Source organism: Nannobrachium achirus (genome assembly GCF_963921795.1).
Source record: "Nannobrachium achirus genome assembly, chromosome: 1".
Taxonomy (NCBI): domain Eukaryota; kingdom Metazoa; phylum Chordata; class Actinopteri; order Myctophiformes; family Myctophidae; genus Nannobrachium; species Nannobrachium achirus.
The window spans coordinates 49760204-49779567 of record NC_137810.1 but is presented as its reverse complement, the minus strand read 5'-3'; the positions used below and the strand labels follow the sequence as shown (position 1 = coordinate 49779567).

General features: G+C 45.7%; 3 protein-coding genes across 3 annotated transcripts in view; 2 read left to right on the top strand and 1 right to left on the bottom strand.

Annotated features, from left to right (window-relative positions):
- Positions 1-19364, top strand: part of LOC308292628 (E3 ubiquitin-protein ligase RNF170) — a 484996-nt gene that overhangs the window by 400262 nt on the left and 65370 nt on the right. The gene's annotated exons all lie outside the window — the stretch shown is intronic.
- The window catches only part of ralgps2 (Ral GEF with PH domain and SH3 binding motif 2), a gene marked incomplete at both ends in the record, with an annotated part of 92085 nt that overhangs the window by 38753 nt on the left and 33968 nt on the right, over positions 1-19364 (top strand).
- angptl1a (angiopoietin-like 1a) lies at positions 1241-13520 on the bottom strand (the record flags this gene model as incomplete). The annotated part of the gene is made up of 5 exons (XM_080722723.1): positions 1241-1428; positions 2319-2589; positions 3973-4166; positions 11273-11890; positions 13331-13520. The coding sequence occupies 5 exons, from the start codon at positions 13518-13520 to the stop codon at positions 1241-1243; spliced, it is 1461 nt and encodes a 486-aa protein (XP_080578849.1).

Sequence of the window (19364 nt, the reverse complement as noted above, 5' to 3'; positions counted from 1 at the left end):
AGCTGGTTGCCTGCCCATGTGGCCAGACAAACGTACCTGCTGTGACTGCCAAATATGTACTTCAGAGGGCAGTTTTCCTAATTTTGGAATGAAATTCAGATGCCTCATTTGGAGAAATTGTGTTCGAGCCACAAAGTTGAGTGAGAGTCAGAGACATCGGTATTTAGAAAATACTTTAATTGGAGCTGGAGGGAAACTTGATGGCAAGAGCACGTCTCAGGTACCTCAACCTCCTGTCAACTTGACATGCGTAAACTTTATTGATCATTTTTGGCATTGGCTGGTATGCGTGCCTGTGGGTCTAATTGTATGCATGTGTATTGTATCTGGAAATTGTATAAAACAAACAGATATATAAAACAGGGCCTTGACTACAATCCACATAAATACATTGATAAATAACAGAAGGGCAGGATGGCAGAGATACAAAAGGAGGGAACGTTTGGCCTGAGTAAAAAAATCATACCTCTTAAATTAACTCTCAACAAATAAAGCCAAAGATATTTACATACCAAAAGTCAGCTCAGCCATTACCACATCAGACAAGCAGAGTCCGTTTTCTCTTGGGGGTTGTGGGAAGCCCCGAACGACGGGGTCAAGCCCAGGAAGAAACAGTAAGGGTATCAAGGCCTGTACTGCAACCCTTGAACTGTTAAGATAATATTACATTCTAGCTGGCGAAACACAACTCTGAATTATATCATCTTTTTCATGCTAACAAGATACAAAAAAAAAGAAAATAAAAAAACATTCAATACCTCCCAGTGACCACCGGTCTGTCCAATGAATCACCTCCGTTAGCTGCTCAGACGAAAATCGTGTCCAAATGACAATTTCCCTTTCCTTGCATGTTGTGTGCCGGTGAGGATAGTAGCCAGACTGGGGCAGCATGCTCTGATAGAGCCTGCTGTCCCAGAGCTGTGAGTGGGGGCAGGACGTGCAGTGACTGTCTTGTTCATTTCACTAGAGTCAACGTCGGAGCCGTCTCACTGCACAGACGTCTGGAGTCATCCTGGTCCTACGGTGCAAGTGCAGCACATTTCCCTCTCCCTTGTATTCTCTTGTCTCACACAAGGCACAGATGAGGGTCGGTGGCGAGTCCTTGGTTCTTGGTGCTGCTTTTTTTTTACGTTATGCATTAATGGGTAAAGTAAAGACTAAGCAGCAGTAATAAGAGATGGTGGCAGGGGCTGCAGGGGACTGGTGGAATTTATTTGAGCAAAGGCTGCCAACCTGACACTCAGTCAATTGGTCGGATCATCATGCGGGCAGACTTGAGGGAGTAGAAGCCTCCTCCGTACTCGGCCCAGAAGATGCCGTCCTGGAACTTGCTGCGGTAGACGCCGCCGCTGTACCACACTCCATTCAGGTTGGTCTGGCCACAGGCGTTGTACCACCAGCCGCCCTTATGGAAGTGGGCACAGTTACCTGGAGGAGGAAACATGGACACATCAGTAAACAACCAGTGATGAACAGACCAAACTGTCGCTCGAGGTCCTCGCTCTACAATGACAAACTTTTAACCGTGAAAATGTTTTGGAAAAATCTTACTTCCCCACAAACCTTTTTGCATCCAGTAAACAATGTGAACTCTGCTATATCAAATCCTTTTGGCAATAGTGGTGAAGGACTGCAGTCTCTTTGTCTGCCATTGGTTAAACTCTTACTCAACATTGGTCTCTAGAACGCCAAGGTTAAAGTCATTGCTGATTGGCTCTTGACATGAATCTCCTTGATTGGTTTACTCATCCTTGATTGGTTTAGAAACGACTTTGTTTTGAAAACAGAGATGAAAATAAAACCCTGGCTAAATCTCTGTTTTTAGAAAACAACATTTGCGGGAATATACAGTAATTGGAGAGCATGGCACTGGATTTTATTTGGTATTTTTATTTTTTCTATAATTTTGATCCCACGATTTTGTAACCCAATTGTTTACCCGGTGCCAATTGCCTAAGCTGTAATCCTGGGCTCTGCTCTCCCTCTGCCAACCTGGGGAGGGCCCCGAACTGTCGTCGTCAGCCGCTTATATTCATCTGACAGTTATGAGTTTCACTCCCTCCTAAACGGCCTCCCCTGACTAGCCTGCAGGATGCACTAGTGCATTGACAGATGTGTCCCCACAAACACAGACAATTGTGTTCTTTGGGGCACCTGGCCAAGCCGGGTGCATTACAGTCTCCATGGTGGTGGGCAGTAACCTTATGCCTGAACTCCTGTATGACACAACCTGTAAAGTTGTTAACTGGCGCTTTAAAGTAAAAAAATTAAAGCACTTAAATGATAATCTCAGTTCTGACGCTGGTATATCTCCATACCTTGGAAGGCGTCCTTGTCACGATCCAGTGTGGTGAACTGTTTCCCGTTGTGGCTGCTGAGGGAGTCCCCGGCGTTGCCCTGGTAGGTGCCCAGCCGCAGGCGATAGCCCTCGCTCTCAGCCTCCAGGTGGAAGCTGCTGTACTCTGCGTACACCTTCTTCCCCGTCCAGTCCTCCAGCTCCACCAGCAGCTTGTAGTCGCCTTGTTTTCCCAGGTTGTAGATGTTGTCCAAGCCGAGCCAGTGCTCACTGTCTATGTTCCCAAAGCCTTTCTGTAAGGGAGAGAAGGGTTCGAGGCATAATGAATTGGCAGTTGATTGGTCAAGTTTAGCACAGGTTTTATGGCAAAGAGAAAACACCCAGATTAGGTAATGGCAATGTTTTAAAAAAAGAGATTCTGTGTGGGACAATTCAGCGATGCATACCAATACAATTGAGTATTTTCCACATATTTGTATTTTCCACAGTTTCTCCGGGTTTGATCGGTCTAGTATGAGGTTAAGCAACTGGCAAAGACAGGGGATCTCTGTCTTTTTTCTGTGGTCGGGGTAAGTGAAGTTGCGTCCAAAGGACACAAACAGGCAAATCACAGGATTATACGATTTCTTGGCAGTGGGCTGAGTCCATGCTAGCCCGGTGCCCTCAATCAAACGGAATGGAATTGAATATGTCCCCCGTGGGGACCGAAACGTGTAAAGGGTCTGCTCCCTGACTTCCCAGTCAGGGTGAATTACTTGGTGGTGGGAACATTGGCGTTGAGAGCAGAGCAGCTGGAGAGATGAATGGAGCAAAAGCAGAGGTCCCCGTCCCCATTACTGTCCCCCAAAAATGTGGCATGCAATTTATATCGGTGCCTTTGGTTCTGCACACTATATCTTTCTGTACCTCGTCTTATACTGGGGTGGGGATCTTTGTTTTGGAGAGAGGGTTTCTTCAGTTTTTACAAGAAGCACAATCACTTGTGTCAGGCAATGTATCAGCGTCATCCTTTAATCTGAGTGCCGGCTCTGTTAGATCCCGGATCGCATCTCGCCAGTGGCACTTAGGGAGGAAGAAGGAAATGGAGGAGTAATCACTCCGACTGGGATGGAGGGAAGGAGATGCTTTTCTTTCTCAGTCCCACAGGGGCTCTTGGATTTGTATGTAGGACAGGTAGGTTCCTGCAGATGTTGTGTGTGTGTGTGTGTGTGTGTGTGTGTGTGTGTGTGTGTGTGTGTGTGTGTGTGTGTGTGTGTGTGTGTGTGTGTGTGTGTGTGTGTGTGTGTGTGTGTGTGTGTGTGTGTGTGTGTGTGTGTGTGTGTGTGTGTGTGTGTGTGTGTGTGTGTGTGTGTGTGTGTGTGTGTGTGTGTGGAGTACCGTGGCCGATCCTTTCCTACAGCCATACATGCTTAGTTTGCGGCTTAACATGATCGGTCGTTCGTTGGGTTGGTTACATAAGAACAGATTCGAGAGAGCTGCGTTTGTGGCTCTCTGCTGTGGTGGCGTTGTCTCGACTGGTCAGATAAGGCCTAAGAGTGGAGGATTAGTCTGTGCGCTCCCATGAGGAGTTATTTTGACTGGTTGTCTCATCTACTCTAACTCATTTTGTGTGTGACCACTTTGCATGTTAAACTCTGCTCAACCATGGAGTGTGACTGGTGCCTGAGAGAACGTACCTTGTAATTCTCCCAGTTTCTGAAGAAGTTTACGGAGCCGTCTCTTCTCCTCTGTAACACGGTCCACCCTCCGTTGTCTAGGCCGTGATCACACCAGGCCTGGATGAGACGCTCACTGCCGTCCGTCTTCAGCAGGTACATCCCACTGGTGCTGTGTCCTGCCTGCCTCACCTGGTAGCAGTCCCTGAATGGACCTGTGAGGGTGTGCAGAAAGGGAATTAACAGATTAGATCATGGGTCTTCAACAGGGGGTCCGGGACCCCTAGGGGGTCCTCCAAATCTTTGAGTTATAGAAACTTTTTATATTAACCACTTGAACCCTAGCGTCCATATTCGGGGAACTTTAGCCGAAAATAGCAGATCTACAAGCTCACAACGCCTCACAGCAGACAGAGGGAAAGGTCAAGTTTATTATTTAGTATTGACGGTTCAAGTGGTTGAATCTGAAAACACAAATTGACATGAATCCAAAATACAATGATGATTGTGCTGTCAAACAATGAAACTATAGGGACTCTCTGAAGAGGTTGTGGGGGTCCCTGCTTCATCTCTCTCAACTAAGGGATCCTTGGCCTGAAAACGTTGAAGACCCCTGGATTCGATTGATTACCCAGTTTACCCTTTGTGAGCAATTGTAATGTATTTATTCAAAAGTGTGGCAGCAGAAACCTACTTATTTATGCAACAAATTGAGTTATGAAAACACTTTCAGGGACCATCTTCGTCTATAATGACACACTAATTGAATGAACTTGATATTTGTCCGGTGGAATATCAACTATGTCGTACTACAACAGTATTTCACCCCACCACTCGTAATTGGCAAACTACAGACAGTACATACAGGAAACCCTTAAAATGTTTTGGCCCACCAGTTCCTAGGAAAAGCTCCCATGGTCTGAATCATGCATTGTTCAGCCTGTATAGAACCTTTACTGTGATGTAAGCTCTCTGCTAATAGCCCCGCCGCCCTATAGTTTGCCGGAGGTGAATGAGATGTCGACCCTTTCACTGCTTATGTTAAAGTCATCACCATTACTCCTGAGGTTGAGATAGTGAACAGAAGACAAGAGAAAATGGGGAAGAAAGATCTGCCAAGGCTCTCTGGTTTGGAGGGGGCCTCCTCTTGCTCAAACCACCGAAAGTCCTGCGGTCTGAAGTTATACAAACTCAAACACCAACTTAAAATTCAATACATTCGCATACATTTGGTTAGTAAAGGAAAACCAATAGTTGCACTGCATCCAGGGGCTAGCCCTTAACCCTGCACATTTCCACTTCTCTCCCCTGTGTGAATGATGTGAATGATGTGTATTGAAGCAGCATGAAGACAGCATTGTGCAGGGGGCCTCCAGGGCCCGAAGATGGTTTTCTCAGCTGGGTGTGGGAGTACACAGGGGCCCACTGTAAAGCCCCCCAGCACAAGCTTGTATTTTGTTAGTAATAGTATGGCTTCATCAAACCTGCCTTTAATTCTGGGGCTTCCTACACACAGTAAAGTCACCTGCCCTCTCCTTGTCCTAGGGGAATGATGGGGGAGAGTGGAATCCAATTCACATGGTTTCATGCCTCTTCCAAGCCTCTTGGCTTAAAGCGACGACGACCAACCCCAAGAGGCTTGGAAGAGGCATGAAACCGTCTGACTTCCATAGGGAGTGAATTGGATTCCGCTCTCCCCCCTCTTTCCCCTAGGACAAGGAAAGGGTATATCACTCTTTAGTGTGAATGCAGCCTGAATATCTCCCTTCCTCTTTTATCTCTCCCTGTCCTCTGCTGTATCTATCTTTTGCTTTCTGTCAGTCTGAAAAGTGGTTAACGATCTGGGTTAAAAATAAATGGAGACATCTAAACCCCTTGTGGTTTCAAATGGGGCTCGGCTGACCAGACTGTGGTCAGCGAGTGTGTATTTACAGTAGGTGATCCTACGCCCGTGAGATCTTATTAGCAGTCAATGGAACCACTTGGACACAGGATCTCAAGTTATACTTCTGATCCATGATGAGCACAAACAGTTGAAGGGAGTTGAGTAAATGAGTTTGATGTTGCCAGTTCACGTTTCAGTGGTACAGAGAAATGGGAAATAAAGCGAATTCTCTTCCTTAACTGCTCAAGCCCTATATACTTAGTTGACAGTGGTCAACTAAGGAATCCTAGGAATTGGCAGCATTTCTCTCTAAACAAATTTCTTTCCCGAAAATAGAAGATCTACAAGCTCACAACATGTTCTGACACAGGAGGCTGTCATCACCTAACATTCACTATTTGGTTATTCTAGGTCTCATTATGGTTAAGTACATTAGACATGCATTATACAGGACGAAGACTCGTTGAAAGGGGTTTATTTTCACTTGCATTAGCCCAATGACGTTTTGCCTGGCCCAACTATCTGCCTCCCCTGATAGGTAATTGATGAATGGCGATGGTGCGCTGGCTCACGCCGCAAAAAGGATCCATCCCTGTCTTTCTGGTGTTTTTCTTGGTTCCAGATTGTGGTGGGGAGTCCACATTGAGAGTATTAGCAGCTTTGCTTGGGCTGTGGACCAAAACCTTTGGAGCTGTGCGTGCATGTATGATTTAGATGTTTATGTAGGCTGGTTGTGATCTGACACCAGTGCCAGGGATCAAAAGGCACAGGGGGATTAAGAGAGGAAAGACGCAGGGCAGGTGAAACCAGGAGACTGTGTTGGCTGCATCTTGCTGCTCAATATACTCATTATGGTTGTTTTTGTCTTTGTTTATTCCTGACACCATTGTAGAGGAGTCATTATTTGCGTCTCCAAATAACCACAATTACAACCCCGATGCCATTCATGTCTAAGTGCAGCGTTCCCATTTCTACTTCCCCCATCCAGTTCGTCACTGCTTTTTCTTACATCTCGCCACGTCCCCACAGGTCCTTCTTTTCTTTCTTTTTTTTTTTACTATAGAGCCTTTAGAAAATATGGCCCCTTTCCCCTCTCAACCCTTTCAACTTGGCTATAGTCCTGGCATTATGCGTGCAGGAAGTGGACTGTGTGTAGCCTGAAGGAGTTGTGGGTTCTGTGGTTCTGAGGAGAGCAGTGTTCACCCACACTCCTCTCTGGAGGCTCCTAGAACAGTGGTGGAAAGTAGCTAAGTACATGTACTCAAGTACTGTACTTTTACTCCACTACGTTTTAACTTTAGTTACTAGTTACTTTTTGGAGCTGTGTGAAGCACAGGCTCCCTATACGTGGCCGTGTGGGTCTGTCTGTGTGTCTGTCTGTGTGTGTGTGTGTCTGTATGTAGCCTGAACTTCCTAAACTTCGGCACGCTACTAGTCCCACAGTTTTGCCACCACACACTCGCGCCATATGTCAAATCGACCGGCTTACTCGGGAATCGTGGGCTAGTAACTTGCTAAGAGAAAGGTTCAATAGTTTAATTGATATTAATTTATTAGTGAATTAATTTTCCCCATTGACTTATAATGGGAATCGCAAAAACTCACATTCAATTATTTGTCTCTCGCAAACCATAGGGGCTAGAGTTTCAAGACTTGGAGAGGAGGTTCATAATGATTTCAAGGATTAAATAAAAAATAATTGTGTCATTTGGCCGCATGGTGGCGCCATAACACCCCACTTTACGTTTTGGCCTGTAACTCTTGAACCGTAGGTCGGAAAATTAAAAATATTTTTTCCCTGGATTCCTTGGGTCATGACGCATCTCCCCATATAGGCCACGCCCATTTGCGCCATGATAGATTTTCCGCCATCTTGAATTTTCTCCAAAACACCCTTTTTCCTCCTTTTCCTACATATTTTCTTCAAATGTCACAAAAATCGGTACACATGATCCACACACACACACACACACACACATCGCGACAATGCGTTGTGATGCGACGCATTGTGAGTTTGTAGATCTGCACAGTCACACTTTAATTCTACCTACTGTATGAGGGTGGATTCTGCCAATGCATTTAAATGGGAATGGTGTGGTTTGCTGCTATTAGTGGATTTTTGCAAACAAAAAACACGATTCATTCCCATTTAAATGCATGGGCATTAACCGCCCTCATAGGTAGAATAAAAGTGTGGTGTGACCGTGCCCTGCTAGTTAGACTCCTTAGTGCGACTAGAGACTGTGTCTTGCGCCATGTCTTGGGCATCTGGCCAGTGATGTATATCCGACCAGTTAACCCATATATGGAGACCCCTGGTACCCATATATGGAGATTCATGTACTGTATATGTAGATATGCTGTGAGAGCCCAAACATGCTTACTCGGTTATTCGTTATGTGAAAGTCCTATGACGTCTGACAGCTGACATCATACATACAATCCCTTTTATGCCCATACATGGAGATCCCTGTCTGTAGAACCAGCCACACCGCTATGGCTGTCTTGGCCATATGGATTCTGTTAGTGTGGTATGTGGCCAATGTGCCACTACATGGGTATTCCCATATGAGATCCTGTTAGATATGGGCTTATTGATGACATCAGGGAACTCCATATATGGGCATAAAAGGGATTCTGTTAGTGTGGTTCCCCTGACATCAGAGTGATGCCAGAGCAGCAAACCCATAGACCATACACGTGTACACGTCCAGACGGACGGAGTCAGCATGTGCCGTTTCACATACTAAGCTGCGACCTTCGATCACAAACAGACTTTTATTTCTATATTTCAGTATTGATACTTTTACTTTAGTAAAGAAATGTAGTACTTCTTCCACCACCGCCCTCTAAGCGGGCTCAGGGCCAGGGGTCAGCCTCTCTACCACCTGACCAGATGGCAGAAGAGACGCCCTGAGACTGAACTCTTCACATATTAAACAATTGCACAGGTCCAATGTCCTATTATTATTTTTTTCCTTTAATGGCAGGGGAGTTGGAGATTCTGTCGTAATGTTGTTATAACATTATGGTAATTATGTTTTATGGTAAGAATTTATCACCGGTGTTATTACAAAGACTTGGGAGGAGGTTGGATGTCGGATCCTTAAAACTATGATTTAAGGCTGTGCTTTGATCTTTTCACTTCATTAATTGTTTGCTGAAAGGTTCTTGGATTTTCCCCCCTCTATTATTAGAGTGTATGTTTTTCCTTATTATTACAGTATGGCTGCTAACTACATGGTAATGGAGGATTTAATTGGAGATCTACTTTAGGTCGTATCTTACCTTACCCCTTGTGCATTTCTTGGCATAATTTACTATTTTAAAAAACGGTTCAAATAGTCGATCTGCAAGCTCACAACGTGTCGATGTAGATCGGATATTTGAACTATTTTCAAATGTTTTTCAAAAATAGTTAAAAATCCCTAAAATGTTATTTTCATAAGGTGTGGAGCCCTTTGTGTCTTTATTGACCGATTGCACCATTAGTCCAACCACCCATTAACTCTGCCATACTGTAATGTATGTCTGCAGTGCCTTTCTAATTGAATGGCATTGCCCCTGTCCAGACCTTATTGAATAAAGCAATTTCCCCATTTTTCACCACAACGTTAAACATCTGGAATCTGGATGTACAACCCTTATCAGCAGTCCCCGACATGGTCTAATAATCGCTAGTCATAATATAACAGTCTTGTGTAATTTTTCAAAAGAGCCATTTCCGAGCAGCAATATGACCTTGCAAATTGTTTTCATGCTAGAAATTAGATTGCTGAATTTCAACCGTGTTTTTTTTCTTCCCCTTAACCATTGGGTCACGTCCCAATAGTCTGCGAGAGCAGCACACGAATCAGAGGAGTTTAATCAGTGTTCTGCTGTTTCTGTCCATGTGTTGCACACTGTAAAGTGCCTTTTCCACTGGAATACCAGGACATTGCTGGATATGAATGTGTGCAGTTCAGTACCATTGTGACTGTTCCCATGTTGGATGAGTGTAACTGGTACAGAACAGAACCTAAAGAGAGTTCAACACAAAAATACCCCATGGATATTATTATTTTTGTTGCATGCCTAAGCCAATAGTTTGATGACCAGCAGTGGTTCCCTATGGAGACACAAAGTGCCTCCTTTGTTCCCTATGGAGACACAATTCAAGTCTCCATGGGGTGAGTAATCGATAGAACAAATTCATTTTGGGGGTGAACTATCCCTTTAATGCTGATGTAAGTGGTGTCTATAATTTTAACTCTTAACATTAATTTAACTCTGCTCCAGTCGCAGATATCTCTCTCTGTCTCTTATCTCTCATCCACTCCCTCACACAACATAATGAAAGGAATGCGTAGTTGGACACTTATCTTCAATGCATGTAAAAAATATATTTTTCAGTGTGAGATAATTTCTTAGTTACCCAACATAATTCAATAAACGGTATCGCACCAGTTGCAGACAGCCTTGGTGTGCCTCGCTGTCGCATACACAATTCGAAGGAGCTTTTCTCTCTAGCCATGCTCTCTGCACACAAGCTTTTACCAGCGAGTCTCTACACAGACTTAGTTTTTTCACATTGTATTTTGTTCATAGAGCAGTTTGTTCATAGACTTGGTGGTGCTTACATAATTCAATTTATTATTCATTCAATTTCATGTGGCTCACAGTCACATCACAATGCTAGGTTGATGGTACACATTTCTATTCTGAATTTGTGCCTGTTCCCACAGGATGCCAAAATTAAATATATTACAGCCATTTCGTGAGAGTGATTTTCTTTTTGTCCACTCCACCATATGTGTGATTTCGGCTTGACTGTAGTTGTTGACACATTCACTGGATTCAGATTTTTCTCACTTAAATACAAAGACACACGTGTACTCTCATGGCTTGCAGCCACTGAGTGTATTTTCAGTGAGATATGTGAGCTTGTCTGTTAAGTATCTGTGATGAGCTGTAGGTAGGCCTGACCTAATCACTGGCATATACTGTAGCTATGTTCTTCTGAGAAGGGTTTTTAAAGTCAGTCAGAGAGTTCATATGCAAAAGGAGGCCTTAACTCTGTCTGCATACTGTAGAAGCGAGCCACACTCAATGCCCAGTCTAAGCTCAGTCCATATGCTCCATCCATGGAAGCCAGTCCAGCTGGCCAAGAGTGAAATGCAGGAATGTATGATTTCACTGCTTCTCTGGCATGCCAAGGATGAGCCAACTGGGGCTACAGCAGCACTATTTACCCTGGCAATATGGGAAATGTAATGGTCAATTGCCATCCTTTAGGAACCAGCGATTTCACGCCTGAATGCAAATTCGCCCTTGCCAAGATTGCAGAATTGCTGTTCTCATTTCCTACTCGTTTAACAGTGCTTCACCATTAATTATTCATTATATTGCACTATTTATTAAGCAGTTAGTCTGTTTCTGTGACTCTCTGATACATACCGTCGGCGGTGAGAGTGCCCTGCGGCGGAGGCGGATTGATTCCAAAGGGGCTGGCGGTAGGCGTCTCCATGCGCGACCCCCTGGGGAAGGCCCGCGAGTGGTCCCTCTGTATCTCATTGGTGAAGCGACTGTTCACCGGTATGTTCTCTGGCACCACCTGCACCAGCGGGGGCACGGCGGGCAGCTCGCTGCGCCCCAGCGTCCTCAGGCACTGCTCCTCCAGGGCGCTGATGAGGACCGACTGGTTGTTGACCACGCCGGCCATGGTGGCGTAGCGCGACTCCAGCTCCTTGTACCGGGAGGCCAGGCGCAGCATCTCGGAGGTGACGTTGAGGACGCGGTTCTCCAGCGTGACCATCTCCAGGGAGTTGTCCCTCTTGCGGATGATCTCGTGCAGCAGCTGCATGTAGAGCTGCGTCACCCTGGAGTTCATGTTCCGGCTCTCCTTCCTCAGCAGCTTCATCTCGTTCACCAGGTTGCCGTCCACGTCCACCACCAGCTGGATGGTCTCGATCTCGCGCCGCTGCTTGTTCAGGACCTCGCGCACGTCCGCGATGTCCATGCGGGTCACCCGCTCCTTGTCCAGCTCGGGGCCCGTGGCGCTGGCGCAGATGGGGCCTGAGGATGAAGAGAGACGGAAACGATTAGAAAACTGCTTCTTGTAGAATAAATCCATTTGATAAAAGAACAATACATGTTTGTAATAATGCTGTGGCCCCCCTGTGCAACCTTGATCTATTTATAGCAAGTTAGTGAATGAAGGTGTACAGCGCAAATCACAATGTGGTGTTGAGTGACGAAGCTGCTTGTGTTGGCTGCTTGCGTGCATGTCCTATGTGTGGTGATAGTCTATGCCTCATTTGAAGAAGAAGACAGCCAGCACTCAATAAATGTCCTTCCCACATAGTTTTATTTGCCTCAACCAGACAGACTTATCGGTATGCTGAGGAGATTTATTGAGTGCTGGCTGTCTGATATTGTTGCGCCGTGCACCTTGAGACTTTCTTCTAATTCAGTGTGTTGCGGCCATTCTCTCTTCTCTGTGCCTCATCCGGCCAAATGGATTTGGTGATCTTGATAAGCTAGTGAGAACAAATGTACGTTACAAGAACAATGTTGGTGTAACTAAGTAACTTTCTTTATTATTATGTTAAGCTACAATCCAACTTTTACACTCTTTACTTAATCCAAAGTACTTCAGTGTCCAGAGGTGGGTTTGTATCATGAAGTCATGCACATACCGTAGAGTCATGAGCTGTGATGGGTTTATTTTTTAGGGGACAGACAGACAGACAGACAGACAGACAGACAGACATACAATACATACTGTACATACATACAGTACATAGATACTATTTCAAATTATGTACTGTACATAAATACTATTTCAAATTATTTTGTTTTATTGCTGCTATCCAAGCAGAACAAAAACAATTGGATGGTTATGTACTCTACTCACATGCAGACACAAAAAAATTTAATATTGTGTAACAGTAAATTTTCTTGAAACTTTCATATGTTTCTTGAAACTTTCATATGTTTTAGATACATTGCACATGCTGTGAATTATTCCATCTTTTTAAAGGTATACAGCCCATGAATGTATTACACAAGACCACTCAAAACAATAATTTATAATAGAGAAATGTCAACCTTCTGAAGTCAGAGCTGCTTGAAGTCCAGTGGGGAGGTTTCGTCAGTCGGTTATGATTTGGGGTGCTATGGCATCTGCATGCTTTTTTACACATTATTCTAATTCATTTTTTTAGATAGATCTGTATATATGCAACGCATGGTACACCATTCACCCACTCAATATGTTTTTTTTTTTAGATTTGTTTTTGGGCTTTTTATGCCTTTATTTGATAGGATAGTAGACTGACAGGAAATGGGGAGAGAGATGGGGAATGACATGTGGCAAAGGTCGTCCGGATCGGGAATCGAACCGGCGACGCCAAAAGGCATCATAGCCTAATATGTGGTATGCGCCTTGACCACTAGGCCAGCGGGCGCCCAATACGTTTTTATTTTTAATAACAAAAGTCTTCCATCGCTCACCCGTGATCTTCTGCTCGGGAACCAGGAAGGTGTAAGAGCACTTTTTGGCATCGGCGTCATTGGGAGCTCGTTTGGCGCGGTGCGGCGAGTACTGTCTGGTGCTCCGTGCGACCCTGGAGGTCCTGCAGTAGGCCTGCTCCCACACAGAGAGCCAGAGCAGGGCACACAGGCTCCACGACGCCCCCCGCATGGCTCCTGGTTGGCTGGCTCGACTGTCTCTCCACCCCAAGACCCGACGTAACTGCAAGCAAACGAGACCTCGGGAGTCAATGCGGGAAGTATTACTGCTTGCTACTTTCCAAGTACTTAACAAAGAGAGAGAGAGAGAGAGAGAGAGAGAGTTTCCAGAAGACTTGCAGTTGTTATTCCACAGCAGCTCAAATTGTTTGTTTTTGTGGAAAATGGTTTCTGACACTGTTTCAGATGCACGCAGGCAATGAGCATTTGTTGCGGCTGTGTACAAGCATTTCAATTTCCCCCCACTGTATCTGCACTGTGTGAGGTAGAGGGGCCGTCAGCACTGTGTGTGCACGTGTGTGCACGTGTGCAGGGGCGTCACAAGGGGTAGGAAAGTGGGACTGAGTTACCAGGGCCCAGGGTGGAGGGGCCCTATAGTAACTTCAGCTATTGAAAAATAGCAGATATACTGTACAAGCTCACAGCTCGGCACCGAGTGCCGCGCTGCGAGCTTGTAGATCTGCTATTTTTGAAAAGTCGTAAAAATGTGCGCAAATCTTTGAATATGTATTTTTTAAGCGAACATTTGTAACTCAAATTTTGCTTCCGGGGAGGGGTCCCTGGAACTAGATATTTTGAGATGGGGGTCTAGCTGTGGCCAAATACATATCATCTTGGGAGTCCTTCACATGAAAACGTTTGAGCACCACTGACATAGAAACATAAGTTTCTTGCACACATTTTCAAGATTTTTCAAAAATAGCAGATCTACAAGCACTCGGTGCCGCGCTGTGAGCTTGTATATCTGCTATTTTTCAATAGTTAACATTCATGAGGGGCCCGCAGTGAATCCTTGTACCCAGGGCCCATAATTTGGTGTGACGTGTGTGTGTGTTTGTGTGCGCTTAAAAGTAGTTTCTGTTCAGCCTGCAGGACCAACAGGATCTGTTTTCTTTCCTAGATAATTCCTCGTTCTGACACCCCATTACTCTGGGATGTCGTTGCTTTACCCCCTACAGGAGGTCTCATGCAGGAGACCTCTGGCTGTCCTTCATCGTTTGGTGCTCATCCTCCCTCGGGGCAATTCATCACTTTCTCAGGAAATACACTTATCTTCCTGTGTCCCCATTAGATGTCGTCCCCCCCTATTTTCTTGTACAGCACACCTGGTTGACATTGAACCAGAAGGGATTGCAAGATGTTCTCACAGGGGTTGCGGACCAAGAACGGCTTAGATAAGGGAACGTTGTGTTGTGTTGTGTGTGACTTCTTCATGGAGAATGTCAAACGTGGTCCCAAGCCAAGGCAGAGGAGCACTGGTGTAATACTTAATGCAAGTAGTGACGGTTTTCTGGATCAAAGACCTGAGTCTGATCCTCCTCGCTGTCAAGTCGAAGCTTATCTCACCTTAACTAACCTGGATACGTGTAGAGCACTGCTTCTCAACCTGTGGGTCGGGACCCAGATGATTAACTGAATGTGAAACATTGTTTTCTCACTCAACCGTAAACAAACCAACATAAAGTTTAAGTGTATATCTGCACATTTATAAAGCGACAATTTAAGGACTATGTAATACCTCTAAAATGACAAATTAAACATAGGCCAAATTGTCAAATAATAGAGGTAGAAATTGTGAAAATAGCCGATCTACATGCTTACAGCGCCTCGCGTTGTAGATCTGCTATTTTCACAATAGAACCGTGTTAAACAAAATTATATGCCTCAACTCTTAGTGCTCGTCAGGATGGGGGCTCCCCCAGTTAAAATATGATTATTTTGGGGTTTGCGCGTGAAAAGGTTGAGAAGCACTGCTGTAGAGAAGAGTCTGGAGCTCAATTTACAATCCGTGGCCTGGATGGCTGGCATAGCGGCCCGGGCACCTAGGCCCAATGTAGCCTGACGGCGCGGTGCGGGTTCGAGTCCCGATCCTGAGAGACTTTGCTGCGTGTCATTCCTCAATCCCCATCCCTCTCTCCCCATTTCCTGTCAACCTATTGCATCAGTAAAGGCATAAAAAAGCCACAACAAAATCTGATAAATAAATGATGTTGCTTGCCAAAAGGAACAGATTTAAGCAACGGGTCACAATGCAACACACTGTTGGCTTGTAGATGTGTTGGCAAGCAACGCCTCCGTTCAACAAAGTAGAAGTCAGACATTACTGACTACTCTATGTGCTGCCGTCCTCTGTGCACTCTCTCATCATCACCACCACCCTTAATGCCTGGGCAGCCTCCTGTCAGAGCGTTTCAGTAAACACAGTGCGCTGCAGGAGTCTAGACAGCAGCATATACACACAGACACAGGTTTATTACGAGAAGACCGCGCAGCTTGTGTTTTACCTCTTTTCACTCATGCACACATCAGCCCACTTACACGCATGAAAACACACATGTTGTTTGATGCACATGGGCACAAAGCATCCACGCGAGCGAGTCTTATTGTAGCAACAGTCTAATCTATCCAGACATTCAGATATCTCCGCCTGCTGTTACATCTGCTGAATCCAATCTAAAAGTTGCTAAAAATGGTGGGAAGATTTAAAGAAAATATATATAACTGCATCGCAGAACCATTACAAAGATTTCAGGACGTTCCTTCCTATTGGGACGTACGGTTCTATGATTTGCTGTAGGCGCAGGCTTGTTAGCGGCCATTCTCACCGCTGTTCTGACAACCGCACTGAATTTAGATATCACCACCAGAGGCATCGGTAGACGGGAGATTGCTGTTTGTCTGGTTACGTGAGACTGCTGTAGCGATGGCTCCTGGTCTGCTTCTCATTAATACACTGCTAAAACACGCACCGCTCTATTTAACGCCCAGGGGCCTAACCCTCATCATGCAAGGCCAAGGCTACGTCTAGCCATGCTAATTCACTTCATCACTCCTTACAGGTCAGGATCTGAACCCCATGCAAAACCCAGTTATATCACCCATTGTTGACAACCCTTTGTGGTCACTAAACTGCATGTGCAATGCACACTTCGGAGTCCCGCTCCGTAAGTCTTATTAAGTGCTATGTGTGTTCGTGTCCGTCTCTATGCGTGATTGACTAGCTGCGTGGCGCATGCCTGCGTTGGATATATCCCGGGACGCTATTCATCTCCATGGCTGTGTGTACGCGTGTTTTTCCAGCAGCGGTCGTCTCTGACAGCGTAACCAGGTACGGCGTCCCTGCAGACCTCAGTGAGAGACGTTAATGACTTGAGCAGCAGCGGCGGGGAGCAGCAGCGGTGGTGCTGCTCAAGTAACGCTTCATTTATACTGCGTTGTACGATGGTGTTACGCTGTTGTGAACTTGTAGGGTCGGCTGTTTTCGCCGCACGGCACTGTCGTACGAAAAAAACGAAAGAATAAATCAGGCTTAATGCTGCTGCTCCGTGGAGGGCCTGCAGTGAATCCTCTGGGCCCAGAATTTGGTGTGACACACCTGGCTCCGTGCTGCAGCTGCTGCTATAGCCAAGAGGTCCTTTTCACAGGCCCACGCACGCCACTATTTCTCTCTTGCTCTCGCTTTCAGATTTGTTTAGTCCATCTCCCTTTCTCGTCTTTCCTCTCGCATTCTCCCCTACTCCTCTCTACTGGGCTTACAGTATCTCTCACTCTCTCTCTCTCACTTTATCCGCTCTTCTTTTCCTGTCTACTCTCCCTGTGTCCCCTCTGTCTCTCATGCTGTGGTGGTCTTGTGGGGGCCCTGAGTCGCTCTCCTCCATAGAACCAAAGCAGATGAAAGACATTCCAGGATTCTAGAAGAGGTCAGGAGAGTGTTGTGGTGGTAGTGGTGTTTACACTGGGGTTCTCTATCCCCCCCCCACCACCATCCTTTCTCTCTCTCTCTCTCTCTCTCTCTCTCTCTCTTTCACTCTCTCTTTATGTCTCTCCCCCAATCTCTCTCTCTCTCTCTCTCTCTCTGTCTGTCCATCTGTCTGTCCCTATCTATTTCAAAAAGCCCAAACTAATCATGAGTGAGGGGCCAAGGAGTAACCTGTATAGCAGGGGTTCTCAAACCTTTTTAGGCTGTGTCCCCCAAAATAAACATATTTGAAGTGGGGACCCCCACACTGACAAGCACTTTGAATTGTAGGTATTGCATTTAATGTGACTCGGTTCCACTTAAGTATTGTAAAAATAGCAGATCTACATGCTCACAACGCCTCGCCATGCAAGGCAGCGTGAGCATGTACAGTAGATCTGCTATCTTCACAATGTTCGTCTCTTGCTTACTTAATATTTGACAGTATTAAAACGGCCTTGAAAATCCTTAAATTGTCACTTTATAAATGTGCAGATACCCTGTATAGTATACACACTGTATGTTGGTTTGTTTACCGTTGAGTGTGACATCTTCTTTTACATTAAGCTAATAATCTGGGGACCCCACAAAATAATTTGGGGACCCCACTTGGGGTCCCGACCCCAAGTTTGAGAACCACTGCTGTATAGTGGCAATCATTCTCTGGCTGTTCCCCTCACCTTGCGTGTGCAGGCGTGCGTGCGTGCTTGCGCGTGTATCTCCGCTTGAGCAAGCACACATGCACACATGTCTGTGTGAGTACGAGAAGCGCTGGCAGAGGTGGTCAGCGAGGGGCTGCACAGAGATGTCTTGTTCAGTTAAAGCTCAAAGCGCCAGATGAAAGCAGATCAGACAGAACCAGACAACCCCTGCCCTTTGTAACGATGCTGAAAAATAGACTAAAGAACCAAAGAGAGACATGGATAGGATACATAACAATAACAGATGTATCATGGCCCCTTGTTCTCTTCCTGGCTTGGCCTGATGAACGTGACGTCGTTGTCGGGGGTAAACCTTGCATGTCCTAAACCGTTGCGTTTCAGGAAATGGAACCAAATCTATGAGGAGAAAGTAGACGATCTGTAAGCTCACATTGCGTCGTGATGCGACACGTTGTGGGCTAGACATTAAATGACGTAAAAACACAAAAGTTACAATTTGGAGATGCAAGCTTTAAAGTAGTAGACATTAAATTACGGAAAAACACAAAAATTACAATTTGGAGATACGAGCTCTCTGCCCGACGATAAGTAACCTGCAATATCTTTGATGAAATATGATGCACTCGCCCTCTTGTTTTGCACTTTCTTTTCCCCCTTTTCTTTCCATCTACGATCACTTTTCTTCCCTGGAAGCACGCCCTCTCCTCCATACTTCTGTTTCTTCTTGCATCCCCTCTCCTCCGCCTCCTCCTCCTCCTCAACCCTCCACCCATCTCCTTTGCTTTCCAACCCTCCGTATTCTTTTTCTCCCCTGGTCCTTGGAGGCTGCGCTTAATTCACCTCGACAGCGGCGAGCAAAAGGAGCCGGACAGCCGTAGACAGACGGACAAACGCAGTCAGTTAAGAAAAATCGCCCAAACGCTCATTTTCCCTCCTCCTCGCCTAAATTCAAATGAAATGTGCCGTGGGCGGCTGGGCGCGAGGCGGCCTCGTTGACAAACGGCCCGCGTGTCCCCCCGCCGTAACAGATGTGGCAACCTCTCCTGTTGGAGCCGGAGGAGAGATTGTATAGAATAACAGACTGGCAGCCGTTTTCTTTCCCAGGCCGGCCTTACATGATGGAAACGGTATTAGCTTCATAAGTCTTTGTAAAAGCACTGCAGGGTGCTCACCTCTCTAATGGTTATTAATAGTCTGGAGACATACTGTATGACTATGGCCTGCTGACTCACACCCACGCACTCTCTCGCTCTCTCACTCGCTCGCTCTCTCTCTCTTTAGCAGCAGTATGTTCTGATTCATTTATAGGCTGATATGCACCTTACTGGAATTGTCAAAGGAATGAGACTTATTTATGTGTGTTTCCATTTTCTCAGCTCTTTTTTTTATATGGTGT